At 43.4% G+C, this 21,482-nt stretch overlaps 1 protein-coding gene across 2 annotated transcripts; it reads left to right on the forward strand.

Annotated features, from left to right (window-relative positions):
• The first annotated feature begins 3,636 nt into the window (after positions 1–3,636).
• Positions 3,637–20,212, forward strand: LOC125686148 (transmembrane 4 L6 family member 1-like). Of its 2 annotated transcripts, none has more exons than XM_048929869.1 (6): positions 3,637–3,748; positions 6,881–7,060; positions 10,983–11,048; positions 16,526–16,671; positions 17,443–17,629; positions 18,116–20,212. In XM_048929869.1, the coding sequence occupies exons 2-6, from the start codon at positions 6,890–6,892 to the stop codon at positions 18,134–18,136; spliced, it is 591 nt and encodes a 196-aa protein (XP_048785826.1). In that variant the 5' UTR covers positions 3,637–3,748; positions 6,881–6,889; the 3' UTR covers positions 18,137–20,212. The 2 variants fall into 2 exon arrangements, with proteins under 2 accessions (XP_048785826.1, XP_048785818.1); XM_048929861.1 differs by having other exon boundaries at positions 6,878–7,060; positions 18,116–20,210.
• The last annotated feature ends 1,270 nt before the right edge of the window (positions 20,213–21,482 follow it).

Raw genomic sequence — 21,482 nt, forward strand, 5'->3', positions numbered from 1 at the left:
CAATGATGTGCCAGAGAGCGAAAACCTGTGCTCCTGATACTCCTGGATACAGGCAGGCCTGTTAGCTGGTGCCTGCCCCAGAACAGTAGGGCCAGCTGGGGCTCAATGCCCAGCCCACAGACCTGCTCAGGGCCAGCTCACCTCTCCTGGCAGCATTTTGACTGGGCACAGTGGTTCTTCCTCAAGAAAGCCTCCTTTTCCTTCAAAGTGTCATGGGAAGCAGCAACAACAGATTGTTTGTGCCCTGGTCCCAAAGAGGAATACACTGAACTGAGTGGAGCATCGCTGTGCACTTGGGATAACTCTCTGACTTCACTTGGAACTTATACTCAAATAAATAGCAGCAGAACTGCCTGGCTCCTTTTTACACAGAGTATCAACAACAAAAAAGCATTTTCTGATTAGTGCTGCATCTGCACTCCAAGTGGGACACATCTATTAATAGAGAAGTGGGCAGTCAGATACGCCCTTCAGAAACGCATGCGGCCACAGATCTTCAGTTTCTAACTCACACGTTGCACCACACAGGGAAACTGTAATGCTGGATCTGTTTTCATGCCTAGCTTGATGAACAGGAGCATTTGCATATTTATATCTCTTCTCTACATGTGCTATAAAATGAAACTGGAAAATTAACTAAGAGTTTTTGGCTAACAGGGTAGAAATAAAACGAGGACCAGAGCTCATGCACAGTGAGTCAATATAATCAGCAGGCATCGATCAGTGGAACACAGAATGTTTTCATTGCCTTCAAAGTCGATACTGCAGAGGGAAAAATAGATGTACACAATTGTAAACACTCAGCCACAAAACACTTCACAGACAGCATTCAGTTCTGATGAATATTTCATGGGTTTTGGTGTTTTGGTTTGTGTTTTGTTAGTTCGTTTTTCCACTTCTTTAGTCTGTCACTTCAGAGAAGTTGAACACTTACAAAAAAACAGACAAGAGCGGAGCTAAGCTCTCTGATGCTAATACAGTCTTCACTTTGGTGACTGAAAACATAGGATTAAACATCCTGTGCTCTGCCTTATTCTGTGCTGCTCTTCTTTTCTCAGTGGAAAAGTCTTCAGCAGGTATAAAATGGGCCTGCTCCTATATTCTTAATGCCTTTCCCTTTGTGGTCAGAGGGAAAGGGCTAGATTTCTGCATTTTAAGCTAGGCAGAGACTGTTCAGTACTCATCAAAGACTGAATGCAGATCTTACTCAGTAATCTGCAATTCTGAACTGCAAATCTATACATAATCCTGAAGCAGTAAGACAGAACTGTGTTTAATACAGCTCACCAGTATATTTATTTTTCAGTAATGGCTTGAATGTCACAAAGCGCTGCACAAACACCAATGACAACACTGAATTTGTCCCAAACAGTTCTAAATCTCTGCAGCAGTACAAAAGACAACAGCTTTCTGTAGCTAATGGAAAAGCACAGTACAATATTTGTTCTGCTCATTACACTTGTTTGAAAAACTATTAAGTGTTCTGTGGCAAATGGCACTGAGAAATATCTGAGGTTAAGAGACAGTTGAGTCCAGGTATCAAGTCATCTAGACACTAAATGATGTTATAGATAAAGATAGGCTGTGGAAAATGAAAGGAAGAAATTTCCAAAGGTCAGCAAAGGAACACAGAGAGGACACAGTTTCGATGAGAAAGTGCAGGGGTGAACCTTGCACACCATCCCAGAGGTCTATGAACTGGGCAAAATAAGAGAAAAACAGAATCCAAGTCACAGATTCTGACCCCAAATGAGATCTTTAGCTAGATGAGAATAGGAAAGATAGGATCTTAGAGATATTATGAGTCTACCAAAACTCCAAGCAATCAGGATATGAGACTTAAGAGGAGGTTCATCTTAAGTATCATTATGAACTTTCCTTATTTGCTTCTTAACTCATTACAAAAGCTGACAGTCTTCCCCAGCTGGCCCACCTAGCAGAGTAAACTGCTGATGGTCTTTAAGTTGTTCTAAACTGAAGTCTTTAAATGACAGACCTTTTGTTTTTGCCCTGTCAGACTATCTGAAACTTACTTGCAAATTTTAATTTTTCTGGTTCATTCACTGTTTCTTTCCTGTGAGTTTAAAGCACAACCAGGGGAAATGTGACGAAATATTGTGGCTACTGATGGTATCTGAAGTTTGGGGCATGGATTCAACAGTTCATCTCAGTTCATTACCACCTCTTACGCAATTTATACCATAAATAATTTTGTTTGCCTGAGATTACTCTATGGACTTTTCAAGATTTTCAATACAGTTGAGTAAGGATGATTACAGCTTTTCTTGCACCCTTTGCTGCTGGTTGTATTAAGCATGCAGCCTGGGATCTGATGTCCCAGGCTTTGCCATGTGTTTTTGTAGCCATGCTGCCACACTGGTTGTCCTCATGGATGAGGTCCATCTGACTGCAAGATCCAAACATCTGTATTTAATGTATTTCACAGAATTGCAGAGGTTGGAAGGGACCTCGAGAGATCATTGAGTCCAACCCCCTGCTAAAGCAGGTTCCCTACAATTGGTCACACAGGTAGGCGCCCAGATGGTTCTTGAATATGTCCACAGAAGGAGACTCCACAACCTCTCTGGGAAACCTGTCCCAGTACTCAATCATCCATACTGTAAAAAAGTTCTTCTGCATGTTTGTTCAGAACTTCCTATGTTCAAGTTTTAGGCCAATACTCCTTGTCCTAACGCTACACACCGTCAACAAGAGCCTGGCCTCATTCATTTGCCTCCCACCTCCCTTCAGATGTTTATAAGCATTTATCAGCTCCCCTCTCAGTCTTCTTTTCCCCAGGCTGAACAAAGCCAGGTTACTCAGCTTTTCCTCAAATGGGAGATGCTCCAGGTCCTCATCTTTGTGGCTCTCTGTGGACCCCTTCCAGGAGATCCGTGTCTTTTTTGAACTGGGAGGCCTAGAATAAGTGTTCGAACAAACCTGCAGTAGTTTCTTAAATAGGTTGAGTGATTTTTTTTTCCTCAAAAGAGTTTTTTCACCAGGAATAAACATAGCCTAAGATGGTGTGTACCTTGCAGACATCTGAAGTCACGTGAGTTGGATTCTACCCAAAATGACCAAACTTTCATAGTGTGAAACTTTTTCCAAAGATGAGCCCCGGCTACTAACAGAAGAAAAGTGGTGAGGCAGAGCGTGTGAACATTCACAAAAACTCAGTTTCTTCCCTGAAAAAGTATTATCTGCACAAAAGCTATCAATCCATCTTCCCTTTTGGGCTGAAAGCACAGTGTTTTGGAGTAAAGCCAAAGCCAAATTTTAACAGATGAAAGCCTGTTGTGCAGAAGACAACTCTGCACCAACGGCTGGACATTACTGCGCCATTTTCTTGTGCTTTGACCACATTTTCTGCATTGCAGAGCTTGCTCCCTTTTGTGCTTTTTCACCTCTCCTCTCCTCTTCATATTCTCACAGCTGAAAGGGTTGTGGCAGCACAGAAGGCTCCACGGATCCCAAATTTGTGTCCTGGGGCACCAAGGCATTGACCACTGGAACACTGCCCTCAAATAATCAATTGGACAGGGTGGCACGCAAGCACTGCGCTGGCCAACCAGCGGGAAGTTGGGGTATTTCCTCACTCTCTGGAGAGGAACCACTGTTTGTTTAATAGAGGTCAACACCTGAAAATATTGCTGTGCTCTTTTGGGCTGCCACACTCCAGGAGAGAGGAGCTGGGAAGCTGGACGCCGGCTGTGGGAAGCTCTGGGGCCTGGAGGCCATTTTGGTTCTGGTAAGCACAGGTGTTTGCCTTCTTCCATTTGCGTTATGAAGCAAAACCTTCTAAAACCCTAGCTAACAATTAGAAGCTCACTCTTGCTGCCTTGCCTAACAAAGCTGCAAACAGAGAGTGCTTTTGTTTGCTGAATTAATAAAGCATTTTGAGCGCTTCTGGCAATCCAGAGTGTTTTCCTAAGCCATAATAACATGGCCATATCATCTGATGTGTGCAGGTAGAACAGCTGCATTGATTCTGGCAGTGAAGGCTCTCATTAGGTTTGGTAATTGTGGCAATTCTCCTTTCAGCAGAAAGTGGTGTTGAGATAGGTCAGGGCTGGAACCCTCCCAGAATAAATCTGCACTCTTCCAGCCTAAGCGACGTTGTGCTCCTGTGCACCGGGTGAGAACCAGGCCCTGCGGCTACGTGTGAAAGATGCTCAGCTAAATGGGAGGAGGCAAGGCTGTGCCTGTGCTGTGCCTGTGCTTGCTTGCTTCTCTCTGTGAGGGAGCAAATGAGGTTGGGCAAATGTTTGGAAAAGCAAATGTGGGAATAAAGTGAGAAAAAATGGGCAGGAATAGGTCAGCATAAAAATGCATTGGGTATTTGGATAAAGACAGTTAAAATGTCCAGTATTTTTTCCATCCCCTCCCTGCTTCATCCTTCCTTTACACATTGTTTGTTTGGTTAGACTTTCATCTTTTGAAGCCAGTTGTTTTCTTTTTCATCCAGATGCTTGCAAAATGCCTTGCCCAAATTTGAGCATTATATAAACAACAGGCAATGACCATAAACTAAGAAACACTTCTGTTAAATGTTCCTTTCTGAAATAGTTTAATGCTGGATAACTCATTTTAAAGCTGGATTAAAACACATAATGTGATTATGAAGTACTCAGAAAATAATGCAGATAAGCAGAGTGCTCTTATTAAATTCATAGTCACAGAGATCAATTTTTTACTGTATTGCTGTAGAAATGCAAACTCAGAAGTCTCTGGCAATCTCAAAGACCTTGCAGCAACATCCTGCATCCCTCCAAATCAGAGGTCTGTCTTCATGCCTTACCTCATTTTTTCCGCTGTCTTCATTCTGTCAATGAAGCTGGGTTCAGTACGCCTCTGGTTTTCTCAAATAGGTTCCTGTTCTGTCCCATTTGGGCCTTTTGCTTGGGAACACAACTCAGACTGATTTATGTACTCCCAGCCTGCTTAATACCTTCCCAACATGAACTTTTGACACAGAACTTGCAGGATTAGTCAATGCACATGACTAAATTGAGGCACATTTCATTGTTTACTGCCTTGGCTATTGTAAAAACTATTTGCACATAACAAACGAAGGCATACTTGTGTGCACAGGTGTGTGTGCACGAATAACACAGTGTAACAAAAGGATGGGTATCCAAATCGCCTTCCTTCTTCTATAACTTGTTCATCATAAACATGATGAACATGGATGAACATTGATGGCTTTGTCAAAAGCCATCAACTTTCTCTGAGGGCAGAAACTTATAGATTTAAATGTTGAGGTTTTATGCATTTGAAAGCCTTAAACTGTAATGAAGTGATGATAAGAACTGCAGAATGGTTTGGTTTAGAAAGGACTTTGAAGATCATCTCCTCTAATGTCCTGTCAAGGGTAAGGACATCTCTCACTAGATCAGGCTGCCCAGGACCCCACGCAACCTGGTCTTGAACTCTTGCAGGGATGGGGTATCCACAGCTTTCTTGGGCAATCTGTTCCAGTGCCTCACCATGAAAATTTTTTTTCTAATATCCAATCTAAATCTACCCTCTTGCAATTTAAAACCATTGTCCCTTGTCTTGTCCCTACGAGCCCTGGTGAAAAGCCTTTCTCTATCTTTCTTATAAGCCCCTTTTAAATACTGAAAGGCCACAATAAGGTCTCTCCAGAGCATTCTTATCTCCAGGCTATACTTCCTGATCATGAAGAAGTTGTGATCAGTTTGTTCCATTATAAAGTTAACGGCAACGTGAAAGTTCAGTAACCTAGTAACCTCCTTTCCAGGAGTCTGAATCTCCCAGTCCTACTTGGAGAAATGTATATGGATCCAGATCTGTACTGATCGGCCTTGTATTTGGCTATAGATCGCAGCTTGGGTGTAGTAGGAACTGGAGTTGTTTGGTTTGGTGAATGGGAATCTAATAGCAACCTACACTACTACTGGAGGGAGTGACAAGGGTGACGGAGTGGCAGGAGAGGATAAAATAAGGAGCAACAGAAGTGTTTCCAGCTTGTGAAGTTCATGTAAGACATGAGGAAAGATGTATTCACTCAGATGATGTGGCAGTCCTGCAGTGAGTCACCAAAAGTAATGATCTTAACTCCATGCTTGGGGGTTTTCAAGGCTCAGCCACGCAAAGTTAGGACCAATGCAGATACCTAGTGTTGGTGGCAGCCCTGGTTTCAGCAGGAGGTTGGGCTGGAGACCCGCAGAGAGATCTCTTCCAACCAGAGCCTTATCTGTGATTATTCTTTGATTGCAAAAAGTGATTCTTCGGGTTTAAAAGAAAAAATGTTGACCACTGTGAAATGTTAAGCTGCAGTTTTACACATTAAGGCAGATCTCTGAAAATGAGGTGAGATGACTCTCTGACCTACCCTTAGCATGCAATTAGATGTGCTTACAATTTTTCCAGATACGCTATTATGGGTGCCAAACAGATTCATAACCCATAGTCTTATCTACCCTTATCTGTAGATTTATCATGTCACAGGAAACAGCCATGAAAGTTTATCCACCTTACTGTCTCTATAGTTTTGACTGAAGTCAAAATCTGCCAGGTAGGGTATCCATTTGTATGGCCACAGTGGTGTTCTCAATGTTCCCAATGGTCAGGCAATCACCCATCAACAACTGAAATATAACTCTCCATCCATTTCATACCAACATCTGTTTATTCCTGGTAATTTTAAATAAATCTAATTTAAACAATCCAGTTTGGAATAATTCCATTTTAAATAAAGGCTATGAAGAGAACAGGCTTTGTATGACAATATTGTGCATGTCAGTCTTAACTAGAACATTTCTTGTTTCACAACTCTTTCCCTGAGAAGGAAAACTGCTGAAATTCTGTGCCTCCAGTGCAGCAGTAATCCAAACCTTACTGCATCTTTCCCCAGCAGTGAGCCACCATGTGCACAGGGAAGTGTTCGAGGTGCATTGGGATCACCCTGTTCCCGCTGGCTGCGTGTGCTATAGTCTCCAACATCCTCCTGTTCTTCCCCAATGGACAAGTTCTGCAGCTCAGTGAGATAACTGATCTGGTCTGGTTTTTCCAAGGCATTCTGGGAGCTGGAATACTGGTAAGAGAGAAGAGTTTCCTCTGTTTATGTTTTGTAGAACTTCTGTTAATGTAACACAAATCATGTTAGTTCCTTTTCAGAAATATCCGAGTAGGTTAACTGGGAAGGTAGAGTGCAGAGATGAGAAAGTGCATTCAAGACTAAAGAAGCCCCAGTTCCTGAAATAAACATCAGCTTCTTCAGATCATGAGTAAGACTGCCTTTCCACTGTGAAGAACAGTGATGTGGGTGATCATGTCTTTGCAGTCGAAGCACAGATGAGGTCCTAAGCTAGTCACAGGTGGTGAGCTTTCACCTTGGATACAATCCTTCCTTATTCCTCTCACTGATTTTATTCTCACAGAACCTATCTAAAAATATTAAGGGCAAAACTGAAATGTGTTTTGGTAGGTGTTCATTAGTGACCCAGCCACCACTGTGTGAATGTGGAGCTGAAAAGGACTTGCACGCCAAATGCCTCCCACGCTCCTCCATACTCAGCTCCTCTTGGATTTGATCTGGTTTGTGCGTGCTGTTCTGTGACCAGTTCTCCATTCCAAGACTCAGAAAAAAATTGAATATCCATAACCAGAAGGGAACATATTTGGGAACAGCGATATTTCCAGTTCATTAGAAGCCTACTCTGTGCATGTTCTTTCAGTTATCCACTCAGGTGCAGACAAAAAGCTGAGCAAGTGACAAGCATATGACAAGCAGTGGATGACATGTAGCCCAGGCAGATGGTAAATTGGTGCAGAGACGGCTACCTGCACATCAGAAAACCAAATGTTTAGAAATAATTAACTTAGAAAGATGTAAACCTTATTCAGTTGGGCCAGCTAGCACTTAAGTCTATAGAGAACTACAATGGATGTGGTTCAGACTTATATTTCCCCCTGCAGAAATGTGGTATAAGATCATTCAATAAATTGTTCCCCACCAGCAGCTTACCTGCTTCTTCTTCTAGCTGCTACTTGGGCATATTACTCACTCTGAGCTTGAACGTAAGCAATGAGTGTGTGGAAGGAAGCTTAAAGGAGGAACTACATGAGAGACTGGTGGAAAATTGGTATCACTGCAAGCCCAGGAGTCATTGGCGTTCAATGAAAGGAAAGGCAAATGTTAAGCATGAAAGCATCACAAGCTCATTCAAAACGTGCCTTCTTTTAAGGCTGCCACAGAGGCTTTCCTGTGGTCAGCACTGCATACTTTAAAAATGAGAACAGCAAAGGGAGAGGGAAGGAAGCATTTGCATTGGCCTTCAAAACACAGACACCAGCAGTAGGAGTAATTATCAAGCCACAAACACTGCCATTGAGTGTACATGTTTTCCAGAAGACACTATGAGAAATGCCCACAGGTGGAGTAGGGAAAGATCATCAGCTCCATCTTCCAGGTGCTGGAAGCATGGAAAAATGGCATCTGGCTCCTGGGCCATAGGAGAGGTAATGCAGAGGGCAAGAATACACCATGACTGGAGCCCGGGCAGTATCCTGACTCCACAATAAGAAAGACTGGGCTGCATAGATCTCTGCCATGAAAACATACTTGCCTCCAACTGGAAATTCAACCCACTGATGGATACCCAGCTCTTCAGCACACTCCTCAGCTGAGCAGCCAGTCTCGCTCTTTCTTTCTCCTCCTGTTGCTTCTCTAATGGGAACTTATATGACATGAAAACCTTTCCATTTACTTATTTCCAAAGATTAGGTTATGAAGAAATGAAGATTCCATGTGCCATAGTAACATCGTTCCTAATGGGAAGCCTGTGTGAAGCACTGGGAAATGCCTGTTTCAGTCATGGCTCACTTGCAGTCCTCATTTTACAGACAGCAGCCAAATCTAGCAAATTCTCCTTTCTGGATCAAAAAGCAGGTGTTTATAATCAGACAGTGAAAAAAAGAAAAAGAAAGAAAAAAGCTGCCAGGCAGACCCTTCATGATGAGCCAGGCTAATAAATTAAAGTGCTTACAGCTTAGATGAGAAGCCTCTGATGAAGAGAGATTTCTGAAGGAAAGGGTACACACTCACTCAATGGGATGAAGTGCTAGCTCCCCCTGAAAGCCAGGTGGCAATGTACTGCCTTGGGGACCACTTGTGTTTAAGAGTTGGCTATAAGGTCTTTTAATCTCACTTTTCTACCCTTGCAAGACTCCATCTGTGGTTGAACAACCACTGTAGGTGCTGGAGGCTGTCCCTGAGGGGAGCATAAAATGTAACTGGGAGTAAATTCACCAGGAAATGTTTCGGGGCTACAAGTCTGAGGAGGTTTTGTAACACTGTCCTGCACAGTCTTAAATGGATATTCACACTATACACATAAATTCCCTGGACTTCATTCACTGTGGACATTCTGCTTTTCATCTCCTACATGAGACAACATCTCATCATGCTGATTTTACATCTTTTCCGTTTTTCTTTTTTCTTTTTCTTTTTTTTTCCTCCTCCTTTCATTAACTTTACAGGGACCATTTCCTACTTTGTAAGATACTGTTTTCTTACACAGCTCTGTGAAATGCATGCAGTAACAGTGGTGGGCAGACGGAAGGCAGCAGGCGCACTTTGGCTGTAAAGCTAGACTGATAAAAAGCTTTCTTGCCCTCTAGCTACCAAACTAAATGCAGCCTTCCCTATCTCCAGTGCACCTGCGTAAGTGCCATGATGTCCTGAGACACAGATGGTTGCTGACTGCCCTGTATCTGTCCAGATCCACCCGTTCATTACCATGGAGAAAGCTGATGTGAACTGGGAGTTCCCTGCCGAGTGAAATCCATTGTGAAGGTTTTCTGGATGCTTAGCACGAAGAACAAAAGCTAGATGTGTTTCAGGAAGCTTAAAACTGATTTCCCAATTATAATTTAGACCAGGATGCATAAAGAATTTAAACTACCGTAACTAAAGTTGTGCTGGAGGAGGGTCAGATTGGATATTAGCAAATCTTCTCAAAAATAGTGGTGACACACTGGCACGGGCTGCCCAGGAAGGTGGTGGAGTCATCATCTCTGGAGATGTTAAAAAACTGTGTGCATGTGACACTGAGGGACGTGGTGTGTGGGCATGGTGAGGATGGGTTGATGGTTGAACAAGGTGATCTTGGAGGTCTTTTCCAATCTTAATGATTCCGTGAGTCTATGATCCCTATTCTGCAGGGATACAGAAATCTCTAGATTCTACTAAAGTGAAAGTCAAGAGGGAAAGGTTTTGTTTTGGCTCATGGAAATTTTTACTCTATCAAGACAACATGTTTATCTTTATTATATTTTTTTTCATGAAAATGCAAAATTCCCATTCCAGCTCAGGCACTATCCCACAGGATAAAACATTCAACTGAGGGAGAGGAAAGAGGGCATGGCACAAATCATCACTATGGCTTATGCAAGCAAGATGTGGATGGCTTTATCTAAACCCCAATGACCTGACCACAGCCTGCTTCCTACAGATACTCCTCCAGGCCCATCCATTGGAGCACTCCCAGCTTGGGTCAGGGAGAGAGACTGACTGACCAGTGCAGCTTTCCTAGCACTTAAATGGGAGGTGGAGGATAGAGATTCAAGTTTGAGACCAGCAAAAGGCAAAATAGTTGGTCTCTTACCTCCACTGCTCAGTAGCAAACTCTAATAGTGGAGCAGGAGGAAATATTTCAAGAGCAGAAATCATATTTTGTCAGAACAAACCCAAACAATCTCCTGCTAAAAATAAGCAGTATAGCTTCAGATAGCTTTAGCAGGCAGAATTACTGAGTTAGAAGCTTGCCAGACAACTGTAATGCCACTCTTCTTCCTTAGTTACTTTCAGCAAGCAAGGGCACCTCAATTGGTGTAATTCGCAGAGATGAGCCAGAAGGTAGTTTGCATTTGAGGAACGTGAAGCTTCAGCTCCTAGACTTTAACAGCCACCCAAGCAGAAGGACTGTGCGCCAATCCAACTTATGCTTTTCTCGCAGGTTATTTTGCCAGCATTCATGATGCTGGGAGCAGGCGGAGCAGGATGTTGCGCTAACAGATGTGGGGTAAGTAGATGTGTTGAAATGGTGCTGTGGGGTTTGCACAATAGCTCTGAAATGGCTGCTCAGCAGGTGGAAATGTAAAATAACAAACCGTCACACCACCATCAGCAGCCAAGTCATGGAAATGCAGAAGAAGAGCTTGATTTGCAGCGTCCCTGGGCTGGGGCTGAGAGCTCATTTAGCTCACAAGAATGTAATGATATTGCAGACACTGATATGAAGGGAATTGTACTCAGCCAGGGCAGGTACTGGGGCATTTAGCCACAGCACTGAGGGTAGGGGAAGCAAAGAGACTTCACCTCACCTTGCAAAAAGTAAGGTATGTCTCCTGCTTCCTCCTGCTTGAAGTGATGGTCCTCTTTCCTCCAAACTCCTCCATGGCAATTTTCCATAGATTTGTTCCTACTTACCTCTATATGGGCAGACAGGGCACCTGCTAAAAGCCTGAGCTTCCACAGCTGGCGCTTAGGAACCAGCACTGCTTTCCAAGGGCCGGTCCCCATGGGAGGCTCTCACCCATGGCATGCATTTGCTCAAGAGCTGTGTACATGAGAGGTGCAAATGCAATTTAAACTCTCTGTCATCCAGACAAAGGCCAGAGAGACTTTTCCTCTTGATAATTAAGATTATAAAGCAGCATATTATACAGACATGTCCATTAATTTTCATGCCCAGGGCACAGACATCTCTGAGGCCATCATCATTAGCAGGAATAAACTGACTTATGTTTTTTTTTTTCCAGTCTGTATCCCCCCCAAGAGCAACCTATAGTAAGAGATTCCATCCAATAAAGCACTTCTGTACTCTCCAATTAATGTTTAGTTTGATCCATGAAATGATCTTTACCTCTTCAAGATTTTCATTTTACTTAGTAACACAAAAATAACATTCTTCATTAGGATGTCAGTGAGTATGTCCCAAAGGACAAGCCATTACACTGATTTTAATGAATGTCACGTTCACATCAAGGAGAATTTGCTAATGATGGCCAAGCAGGCCAACTGCAGAGCTGGGATGTGAGCTCTCCAGCCTCCCTTCCTCCCAACAATAAACAGTGCACAGCGAAAGTCAACTGTCCCAGGACAGGCTGTGTTTCTCCCTCAGCCCATGGCCTCTGGTGGTATCACAGTGTTGCCAGTAGCCCTCATCTGCACACTTCCACATGCTCCTCTGCTCACCACCACCCTCCTTTTGATGTCTGAGATGTCCCAGCTATGCCCGTTGGTGGCCAGATGTCCTGTCTATACTTTCCCAGCACTGAAAGGTAATGGACAAACTGTTCTTCCTCTGCCTTATTTGAACTGGATAATCCTTATGGGTCCCTTCCCACTCAGGATTTCTACAGTTCTATGATTCTAATTTGCTGTTATAAAAGGCATACAGCAAACATCATTTAGAAAATGGTTTATGTTCTGCTCTATCTGTAGAAAGAAAGCCAATGGCCAGATGATGAAGCTTCTCAGACTACACTAGGGAAAAAGTCTTGATGAGGAACAATGCACATTTGAAATATCTGACTTGCAGGACCATGGAAATTGCCCATTTCTTGACAGTGGAAACAAAAGTAGCTCTACAAGCCATCCAATTGCATAAACAGCATGTAGCCCAAAATAGATATCAGATGGATGCACAGGCAAAAAACAAGCTGCTATGAATGGCATTAAAGAGCATATTCCCTGCAAAGCCCTTGGGGAGAACTGATTTCTAAGTAGTGTGAAACCACAGGAGTTGGACTCAGTGATCATCGTAGGTGTCTTCCAACTTGAGATATTGTACAATTCTATAAAAGAGGCAACTTTTGTAGGGAGATCTGAAGACCAATGATGTATTTCTTCAGGATAAAAAATCTTAGCAAAAATTTGCTTTGGGGATAGTGGGAAGAAATGCACAGAGACCCACAAAGTTGCTCAGACACCCTGACCATATGGGCTGTGTACCAAACTGGGAATGGCGTGAGTCACCAGGCTCTGGAGAGCAGAGGAGCTCTGGGACTGGCTCAGACATGCACAGTGGTAGTTCTGAGAGGATCTGAAATGAGGTCCACAGGTCTTGGTGGCTTGTCCACCATCTTCCACCCACTGGCAGAGAAATAATGCTCACTGGAGCTACTCACAAATCACTGAGGTCCAAGCATAGCTTCTGCTTAGGTACCCAATGCATCTAGATGGCTTCTTGTTCTTGCATTATGAAGAAAAGATTTTGGAAAGTAAGAGATGTCGAAAGTGCTTCAGTGTCCTGCAGCTTAGCATGTACACCACTGAAAGCATTAGCAGCACTGGCACAACAAGGAAAAAAGCCCCTTGAAAAACAGCTTATGTCATTGCCTCAGCAAACGTACTGCAGCACGTCCCACTACACCTTCCTTAGCAGTTGTATTCTTGTAATAGAACAAGAATAACTATAACGGCTTTCCAGACCAACCAACTTAGATAAGCAAGATATCCAGATAGCCAGATAGGTGAATAATTCCTGAAAAACAACCAAAACAAAAAAAAACCAACAAAACCAAACTCGGAAACAGAAAAACAGGGCAAAAAAGGTGCAGTGCAGAGCAGTACCAGCTGGGACACAAGAAACTTCACCAAAGCAGCTGGTGCAAATGCTCGAGGAATGAATGCTAAAAGTCTTCATTAGCTAACCCAGGCAAACTATGTGAAGAATAAAGCGTTGAAACTGCAGAAGAAAGCAAAAACAGTCAGCAAATTCAGCAAAAATGATAGCAAAATATTTTCAGGAAACAGTCGGGCCAACACCATGAGAAAATAAGAATTTATGCAAACTCAAGCATCCCAGCTTAGATTTAATACTGCAATTGAAAAACAAATGAGGAAATTATATATATATATATAAAATAAAAGTGATAAGTGAAAACGGTATAACAAGGGTAAATGATGAACAGCTGAGATGATGAGACAGTTAATAAAACTGGATTTCTATTGAATGTGCAACAATATCCAAAATCTCCAGAACCATAGAATTAGTGGGGAGCTGTGTCTAGCAAACACCAAGAAGAGCCAGTTCAACAGCTACACTACAGCAACAACTGCAGCTGAGTCCCCTTCAGTGACAAGTAAACCTTTGGCATAGGCACAGTAAAGGAAGTATGTGAGATGAAGCCAAGCATGAAGCCAAGAGATTTCAAAGGAGAAAATCCTGTGTTAAAGAACAATCATGAAAGCTAGCACCAACAGGTACTACTAGTACTACTAGTACTAGTATTAACCACTATAAAACAATAATAGAAAGAAAGCATTTGTCTTTTTTTATCGTAATTGTCAATGGGTCTGTTGTGCTGAGATAAAAGTAATCATAATCATAAATGAAGTCCTTTAACCAAGATGTAGAACTCACAGATGAAGTAAATGAGAAAACAGACAGGCAGTAATGGATCAGCTCAGGTAGGAGTTTCAGATGCAGTATCAGTCACTCACCGTCACTGTGAAGCACAGCCGGTGATCTTATTATGAGAGACAAGGCATCAGCTACAACCCAGGCACTGCTTTGATCCAGGACAATACCAGACTGCCTGCATTTTGCTGACCACAACCCTCCACTAAGACACAACTCAGCCAACGTGCAGAAAAAGACCAGAGCATCCAGCTTGGCAAAAATCAGACAGAATTGTGAATCAGTATGATGAAATAAGTTTCCCAAGATACCCCAGCAACCTGCAATCCAGGGATTGCTATAGAGGCAAAGAACACACAAAATGAGTCAATTCACAGGCTGACAACAGGCAAGAACGTAATTCTGTAATTCTGTAGAAGAATGTACAAAAAGCAGTAATGTCATCCTCTGGCAAGTTGGAAACTGCATCCACCAGCTTGAACATGCCTGTATAGGGAACTATTTTCAAGATTGTGTCATAAATCTCCAGGGTGGACAGTGGGTATTTCCATCTTTCTCTGTAATACAGAGCTCTGCAGAGCAGCTGACATTAGGGCCTTCCTTTTGGGCTGATAGTTGCCACTGTGATTTGCTGGCTATGGGGAAATGGAGGCTGAGGTGCCTGGCTTCAAACCCAAGTCATGGATGGGAGTATTCTCCATGTGCTTCCTCAGGCTTGCTTGTGTCCTGACCCTTAGGCCACAGGGTTTTTTCTCTCTTCTTGGCAGAGCTGTGAACAACCATAAGCTTTGTTAAGGACTCTTCACTGAACTGGTGGGTTGCCTGTCCCAGATGCAACGCTAGTAGCACCTGTCTGAATGTCTTATTACAGACAGCAGTACATCCCATACATTAGTGGAAATCTGCTCCAGAACAAAGGGAACAGTTCTGTGGAGGTAAAGAAACACAGAATGTCCCATGCTGGAAGGGACCCACAAGAATCACTGAGTCCAACTCCTGGCTCCACACAGAACCTCCCCAAACCCCCATGACTGAGCATGCTGTCTAAAAGATGTGTTCTGCCTCCAAAGGAAGATATTCCTGACAGCTTATAGAGAAAATAAAGAGTATATTATAAGCAAAATGTGCTTTTAAAACATGATTAGTATTTGTTAAAACTCTAAGATACAAATCTAAATGTCAAAGTACATAATGTCTTATTGTTTGAAAATCTTGGCACCTGATGTACTACTGGTTGACATAAGATCTGAAATACACTTGAAATTAAATAGCTTTCTATGCATTTAATTATTAAAAACAACATTACATTGAGAAGTGTCAATTCTCAATTTATGCCAGTTTTTTGCTTAAGTCAAACAGAGCATGGAGATAAATGGAGAAAATACCTTATAAAGGGTACCCAAAATACTATCATAGAAACACAGAATGGTTTGGGTTAAAAGAGACCTTAAAGCTCATTCAGGGAACCTGCTGTGGGCTGGTTGACTCCCACCAGCTCAGGCTGCCCAGGCCCCATCCAACCTGGCCTTGAGCACCTCCAGGGTTGGGGCACTGCAGCTCTCTGGGCAGCCTGTTCATTTGAAGCCACCATTTATTCACTGCCACATGGACCAGAATTTTCAACATGAGTGGTGGTTACCACATTTCAAGCTATTGCAAAATGAAGGAAAGCAGCAATAAGAAAGACTCTGTTACATTTCTCACCAACTGGCAAAAATTACTAATGCATACTTCTCTGCTTTCATACCTGGTTCAGAAATTGCTTGCTTCAGTTGGTTCAAGGGCTGAGAGAGGTGCTCTGGGAGAATAATTTGGAATGACAAGGCATATGAAATAGACCACATCATATCACAGTTTCATTCATGGCTCATCGGATTTACAACAGTAAGACTAAGAACGATTAAATCTCTGGTCTTACCTACTTTTAAAAGTAAAACACATACCATCTGAAACCCTTTAATATCTAGGATAGCTGAACTAGTTAGAACTCAACTATCTTTTATTCCACAGATATCATTCTATGACTTTCATCATGTAGTAGGAAACAGAAAGCTTCCTTCTCATTCAATGTAAGCTTTCCATGATATTCGGTGCCTGTGTGTGTGTGCTACTGAAAGTCTTTTCCCTTTCAGATGCTGCTGTCAGTGCTTCTGGCTCTGCTGGGGTTTGCAGGAGGAGTGTACTGTGCAGTCTTCTCCTCAATGGGGTTGATTGGGGGCCCTCTGTGTGACACAGGTGATGGAGAATACCTCTATCCTTTCAGAAACAACACTCTGGAGTGAGTATGACTTACAGGCTCCTCTCAGTTTGTGTTCCCTGATTTCACTGTTCTTCTTTTCATAGAAAACTTATTTTTTTTATGTGAACAGATGGTCAACACTGTCTACACCCAAACTCATGCTCCTCTGAGCTGGCGTGTTCCAGCTGGTCATCCCTTTGGCCAAGAGCTTACCTACAGGCAAAGTGCCTACGTTTCTCCCATCGTGCTTGTCAGCAACCCCTTGTGCATGCCGCACCATGCCTTCAAAAGGCAGCTGAGTGATGAGCTGTGACTATCATCAGAGTCAAGAGGAAGTATTTGATAATTATGCCATATTAACCTGCTAAATCAACATGACTTGAGTCTACTCTGCCTACTTCTGAAAAGTAAAACACAAATCTCTTTTGATCCTATAAAGGCAAACTTGACAACCACACTCTTCAAGCCAGACCTAGAGATGATGGATAGACTGAGATACCTCAGCAGAAAAGGATAATATGGTGAAATATTTTAAAACCATTAGATACCTTTCCCCTTAGGATTTAGCACTGCTGTGAGCATGCAGAAAAGCATGGGTAAAGTCATTAATTGCACCTCTGCAAAGGGAATGCTAAAGAGAATCATCAGATTTACCAACTGCAGTATAATTTGAGACTCCCTTTTCACACTGTGCAAACAAATTCAAAGAATGTAAAGAAAATGCGAAGCTATTCTATAATGGCATACAGGTGAAAGCATTCTCAAATTCATATTTTCTAATACATTGCCAATTATTCTTCTTTGTAACAGATACAATTATTTGTTCAATCAGACAACATGGAGCATTTGCAAAGAACCTGAAAACATCATCCTTTGGAATATTGTCCTTTTCTCTATTCTCCTGGCCCTTGGTGTGATTGAAGCAATTCTTTGCTCAATTCAAGTCATCAATGGACTCACTGGCTTTGTGTGTGGCACATGTATGAGGAGAAGAAAGGTTGGTATGCAATAAAAGATACCAGAGAGCTTTAAATTCTTACCACTTCTTTAATGGTAATGGTACGTAATCAGAGAGAGATGCACAAACCCTGACTGAATACTTCTGGAAAGCAGAGGCAGTTCGGATGCATTTGCACATTATCAGTCTCCATCTCAGTGTAAACGGGGATAACTCAGCTCTCGATATTTCAGAATAGCTTAGAAGTGTGATACTTCCCATATTCAGTTGCACATTTGTGTTCCCGCTCAAGAAGACTTTTGGTTGAAGTGTAATGGCCCTCCAAAAATGGATAATATAAGAAATAGAGGAATTTTAATTGCCAGTAAAAGTGTCATTTTATAAAACAGTAGAAAACTTATTTCCTATTTCATTTATCACCACTGCTTCCTTTCCAATCTTGGCTTTCATTGTACAAGATGCTTGCATGAAGTCTGATATCCCTCTGGATTATTAATTAACCATTTTTTATTCACTGCCTTTCAGACAAACATTTCGGGAATGTGAACCACCTGCAGGGGACAAGACATGCCTTGAGCTGCAAAGTCTGTATTACAAAAATAATGCATTGTGCTGTATTTATGAGGGGGAACAAAGAAACCCGCAAGTGTTCAGCAGCTTCAAGGGGGGTAAAATGGATTTTTTAAATGAAGAAATCGAGGTTGAAAATGGCTGTGTCATTTACATCTGAGACTCCAGATTTTCATCTCTCTAGATACTCCTGCTGAAATTCAGGTAGTGTCAAGAACACAGATCTGTCTAGTCCAGTCTGCCATGTTTATGTATAAAGTAAAGTCCCCACATAGAAGCTCACCATTTGCCCTCTTGTGTTCACGGGAAACCAAATCACTGACAGTGTGTGCATTTATCAGCTGCACAAAGCAAGATGTAAATAGCTCTGCCTGGATGAAAATAGTTTCCTGTCTTCTCCAGACTCACCTTGAGCTCACATGTGTTCCTCTTACCTTGCTACCCAGGAACCCAGTTTTACTTTAGGATCCACAGAAAATATATTGAGCTGCACCCACAGCACTGCAGAGTCAAATGAAGCACACAGACTTCAGCCTCCCTCAGACACCCTGGATCCAAATCCCTTTCTTTGCCATCTTGCTGTCACCAAAGTCTGATTCTTCAGGTGCATCTGCTACATGCAGTAGCCCTGGAAGAGCATTTTGGTCAATGTAGACCACATATTTTGGAGCAAGAGTTTAACTGAGTGCAAAGGAGAACCTCAGCATCAATTTTGCCCTCACAAGACTGTGTAGAAGTCTCACTAAATTCCACACAGCTTTGTAGGGCTGTTCTAGAATAGATCACATGCATGAGCAATTACCTGGAAAAGAAAAACATTAAATCAATAAGGCGAGTAATTACACACAGCTCAGTAACAAATCAGAGATACAATCTGAAAGGCAGCAAATTGCGTAAGTCTTACTGTTACAGCAACAGTAATCCCAAGGAGGAGCTGCGTAATTCTCCACCATCATTCATAGTCAAGCCTTTCATGCCAAAGCCCATGACTGGCAAGTTTCAGAATCCCCATGGCGTCACTGTCTTCCTCAAAGGCTACTCTTGGGCATGCCCCTGACTTCCCTGAGTCAGGCAAACTGTAAGAAAATTGTTATCCATCCTGAATGCCTGTAGAGAGTTATGAAAACCTGAATACATCTAAAACCGTTGGAATCCATTTTCCAAAAAGAGGCACTTACGTTTTCAAGTGTTCATGTTTCTGTATTGTAGCATGAGAGAAAGCCTTCTGTGCGCACCCAGACCTTCCACACACATACATGGCCATACGTGTCATCCTCTAATGCAGCACACGAACTCTCTGCAAAAACTGGTGAAGGAAATGTCAGTAGTGCTAAGAGGAGCACACAGACACTTCCTTGAAGCATAACTTTACCCTGGAAGCAAGCAGCCTGACCTATGAAGTTTGAAATACCTATTGTAAAGAGAGTGTAATATTCATCGAGGCTTGCCAGTGTGATTTAGGTGCATCCAAACTTGCCAGGTGGCCTCAAATCTGATGTGCATTGTAAGCAGAAAAGCCTGGGCAATACTGCCATAAAAAAAAACAGACACCAATTGATTCAACTGTGAAGGAAGTCAAGGAGCCAGCCAGGAGGATGCTCAGTATGTAGTCAGATTGAGAGACAGGAGTGATGAGATCTTCACGGCCCTTAAACATCAGCCCTGCTCTCATCCTTGAAGTTTTTTCTTGTTTCTTATCTCAACAAGAGATTCAGTTTGTGCCGTGCCAGAACCAGTACAAGGAAAGATACCCACCTGTATCTAGCATCCCACAGAAAGGTAAATGTACTGCTGCCACCTGTTTGTTCCCAGCTGTCCTGCCCCAGGGATGCTTAGTGTTGTGTCTGTATACTAATGGGGACACCTCTGTAATCACTGGTTTCACTGATGTATGTAAATATTAAATATTGCTATTCTGAAATTGTGTTCTGCTTTGATTTGTGTGACCTAAATGGCTCATGGCTTCAAATTAGAATTTCAGAATTGGTGTTGCTACTGATTTCAATTGTGGTACTTTTTTTTTTTTTCCAAAATGGAAAGAATTATTTCTTTTTTTGTACTGGACACACACAGAATTTAGTAAAACTAAGGAACTTATAATATTCTTCTGTATCTTCTTTTATTTCTACTTGTCCCTTATCTGTCTTCAATCTAACTACCTATCTATACATCTATTGTTTCCATATCTATATTTTCACCCTAAAAAATCACAGTCAAAACTCAGACAGATATAATGACCAACTATTTGCAAGGATTTAAAAACAAAAAAAAAAAGTTGAGTCCTTCTCTTCCTCCTACAACTGAAACTGATGCAGAAGATCAGCCAGATACAAAGCAGTGCTGGTCAGAAGAGATAATACTCCTCGTTAGGATAATGCTCCTAATAAATGAGAGAAAGTGTTCCTGAGGTTACCTTGGCACAGTTATAAAATTGTAGACCAAGCACTGCTTCAGAGTCCAATGGCCTGGTGCCTTAGCTGCCAGGGCTGAGGATGTGATTCTATATCTGGGCTGGAAATCAGAGGCTGGGTCAGTTGAGTACCCCAAGTGTTTATCCTTTGTGTCACTGGAGATATCCTAGAATATCCTGACTGCAGGTCCAGAAGGGCATGTGCCTTCACAGGTGTCTATAATATCTGCTTGCCCATAGGGACATCTCCTCTCCTCTCCTCTCCTCTCCTCTCCTCTCCTCTCCTCTCCTCTCCTCTCCTCTCCTCTCCTCCCCTCCCTCCCCCTCCCCCTCCCTCCCCCCCTCCCCCTCCCTCCCCCTCCTCCTCCCCCTCCCCTCCCTCCCCCCCCTCCCTCCCTCTCCCCCTTCCCCTCCCTCCCCCTCCTCCTCCCCCTCCCCTCCCTCCCCCTTCTCCCCCACCTCTCCCCCCACCTCTCCCCCCCTCCCCCCCTCCCCCCCCCTCCCCCCCTCCCCCCCCTCCCTCCCTCCCCCCCTTCCCCTCCCTCCCCTCCCTCCCCCTCCTCCTCCCCCTCCCCTCCCTCCCTCCCCCGCCTCCTCCCCCTCCCCTCCCTCCCCCCCCCTCCCCTCCCCCCCCCTCCCCGCCCTCCCCTTCCCTTCCAGTTCCCCTTCCACCCCTCCTCCCCTCCCCCCCTCCCCTCTCTTCCCTCCCCTCCCCTCCCCCCCTCCCCTCCCTCCCCCCCTCCCCTCCCTCCCCTCCCTCCCCCCCTCCCCGCCCTCCTCTTCCCTCCCCCCCTTCCCTTCCCCCCTCCCCCCCTTCCCTCCTTTCCCCCTTCCCCCCCTCCCCTCCCCTCCTCCTCCCCTCCTCTCCCTCCCCCTCCCCCTCCCTCTCCCCCCACTTTCCCATCCCCCCTC

The sequence above is a fragment of the Lagopus muta genome, chromosome 1 (assembly GCF_023343835.1).
Source record: "Lagopus muta isolate bLagMut1 chromosome 1, bLagMut1 primary, whole genome shotgun sequence".
In the NCBI taxonomy this organism is placed as follows: domain Eukaryota; kingdom Metazoa; phylum Chordata; class Aves; order Galliformes; family Phasianidae; genus Lagopus; species Lagopus muta.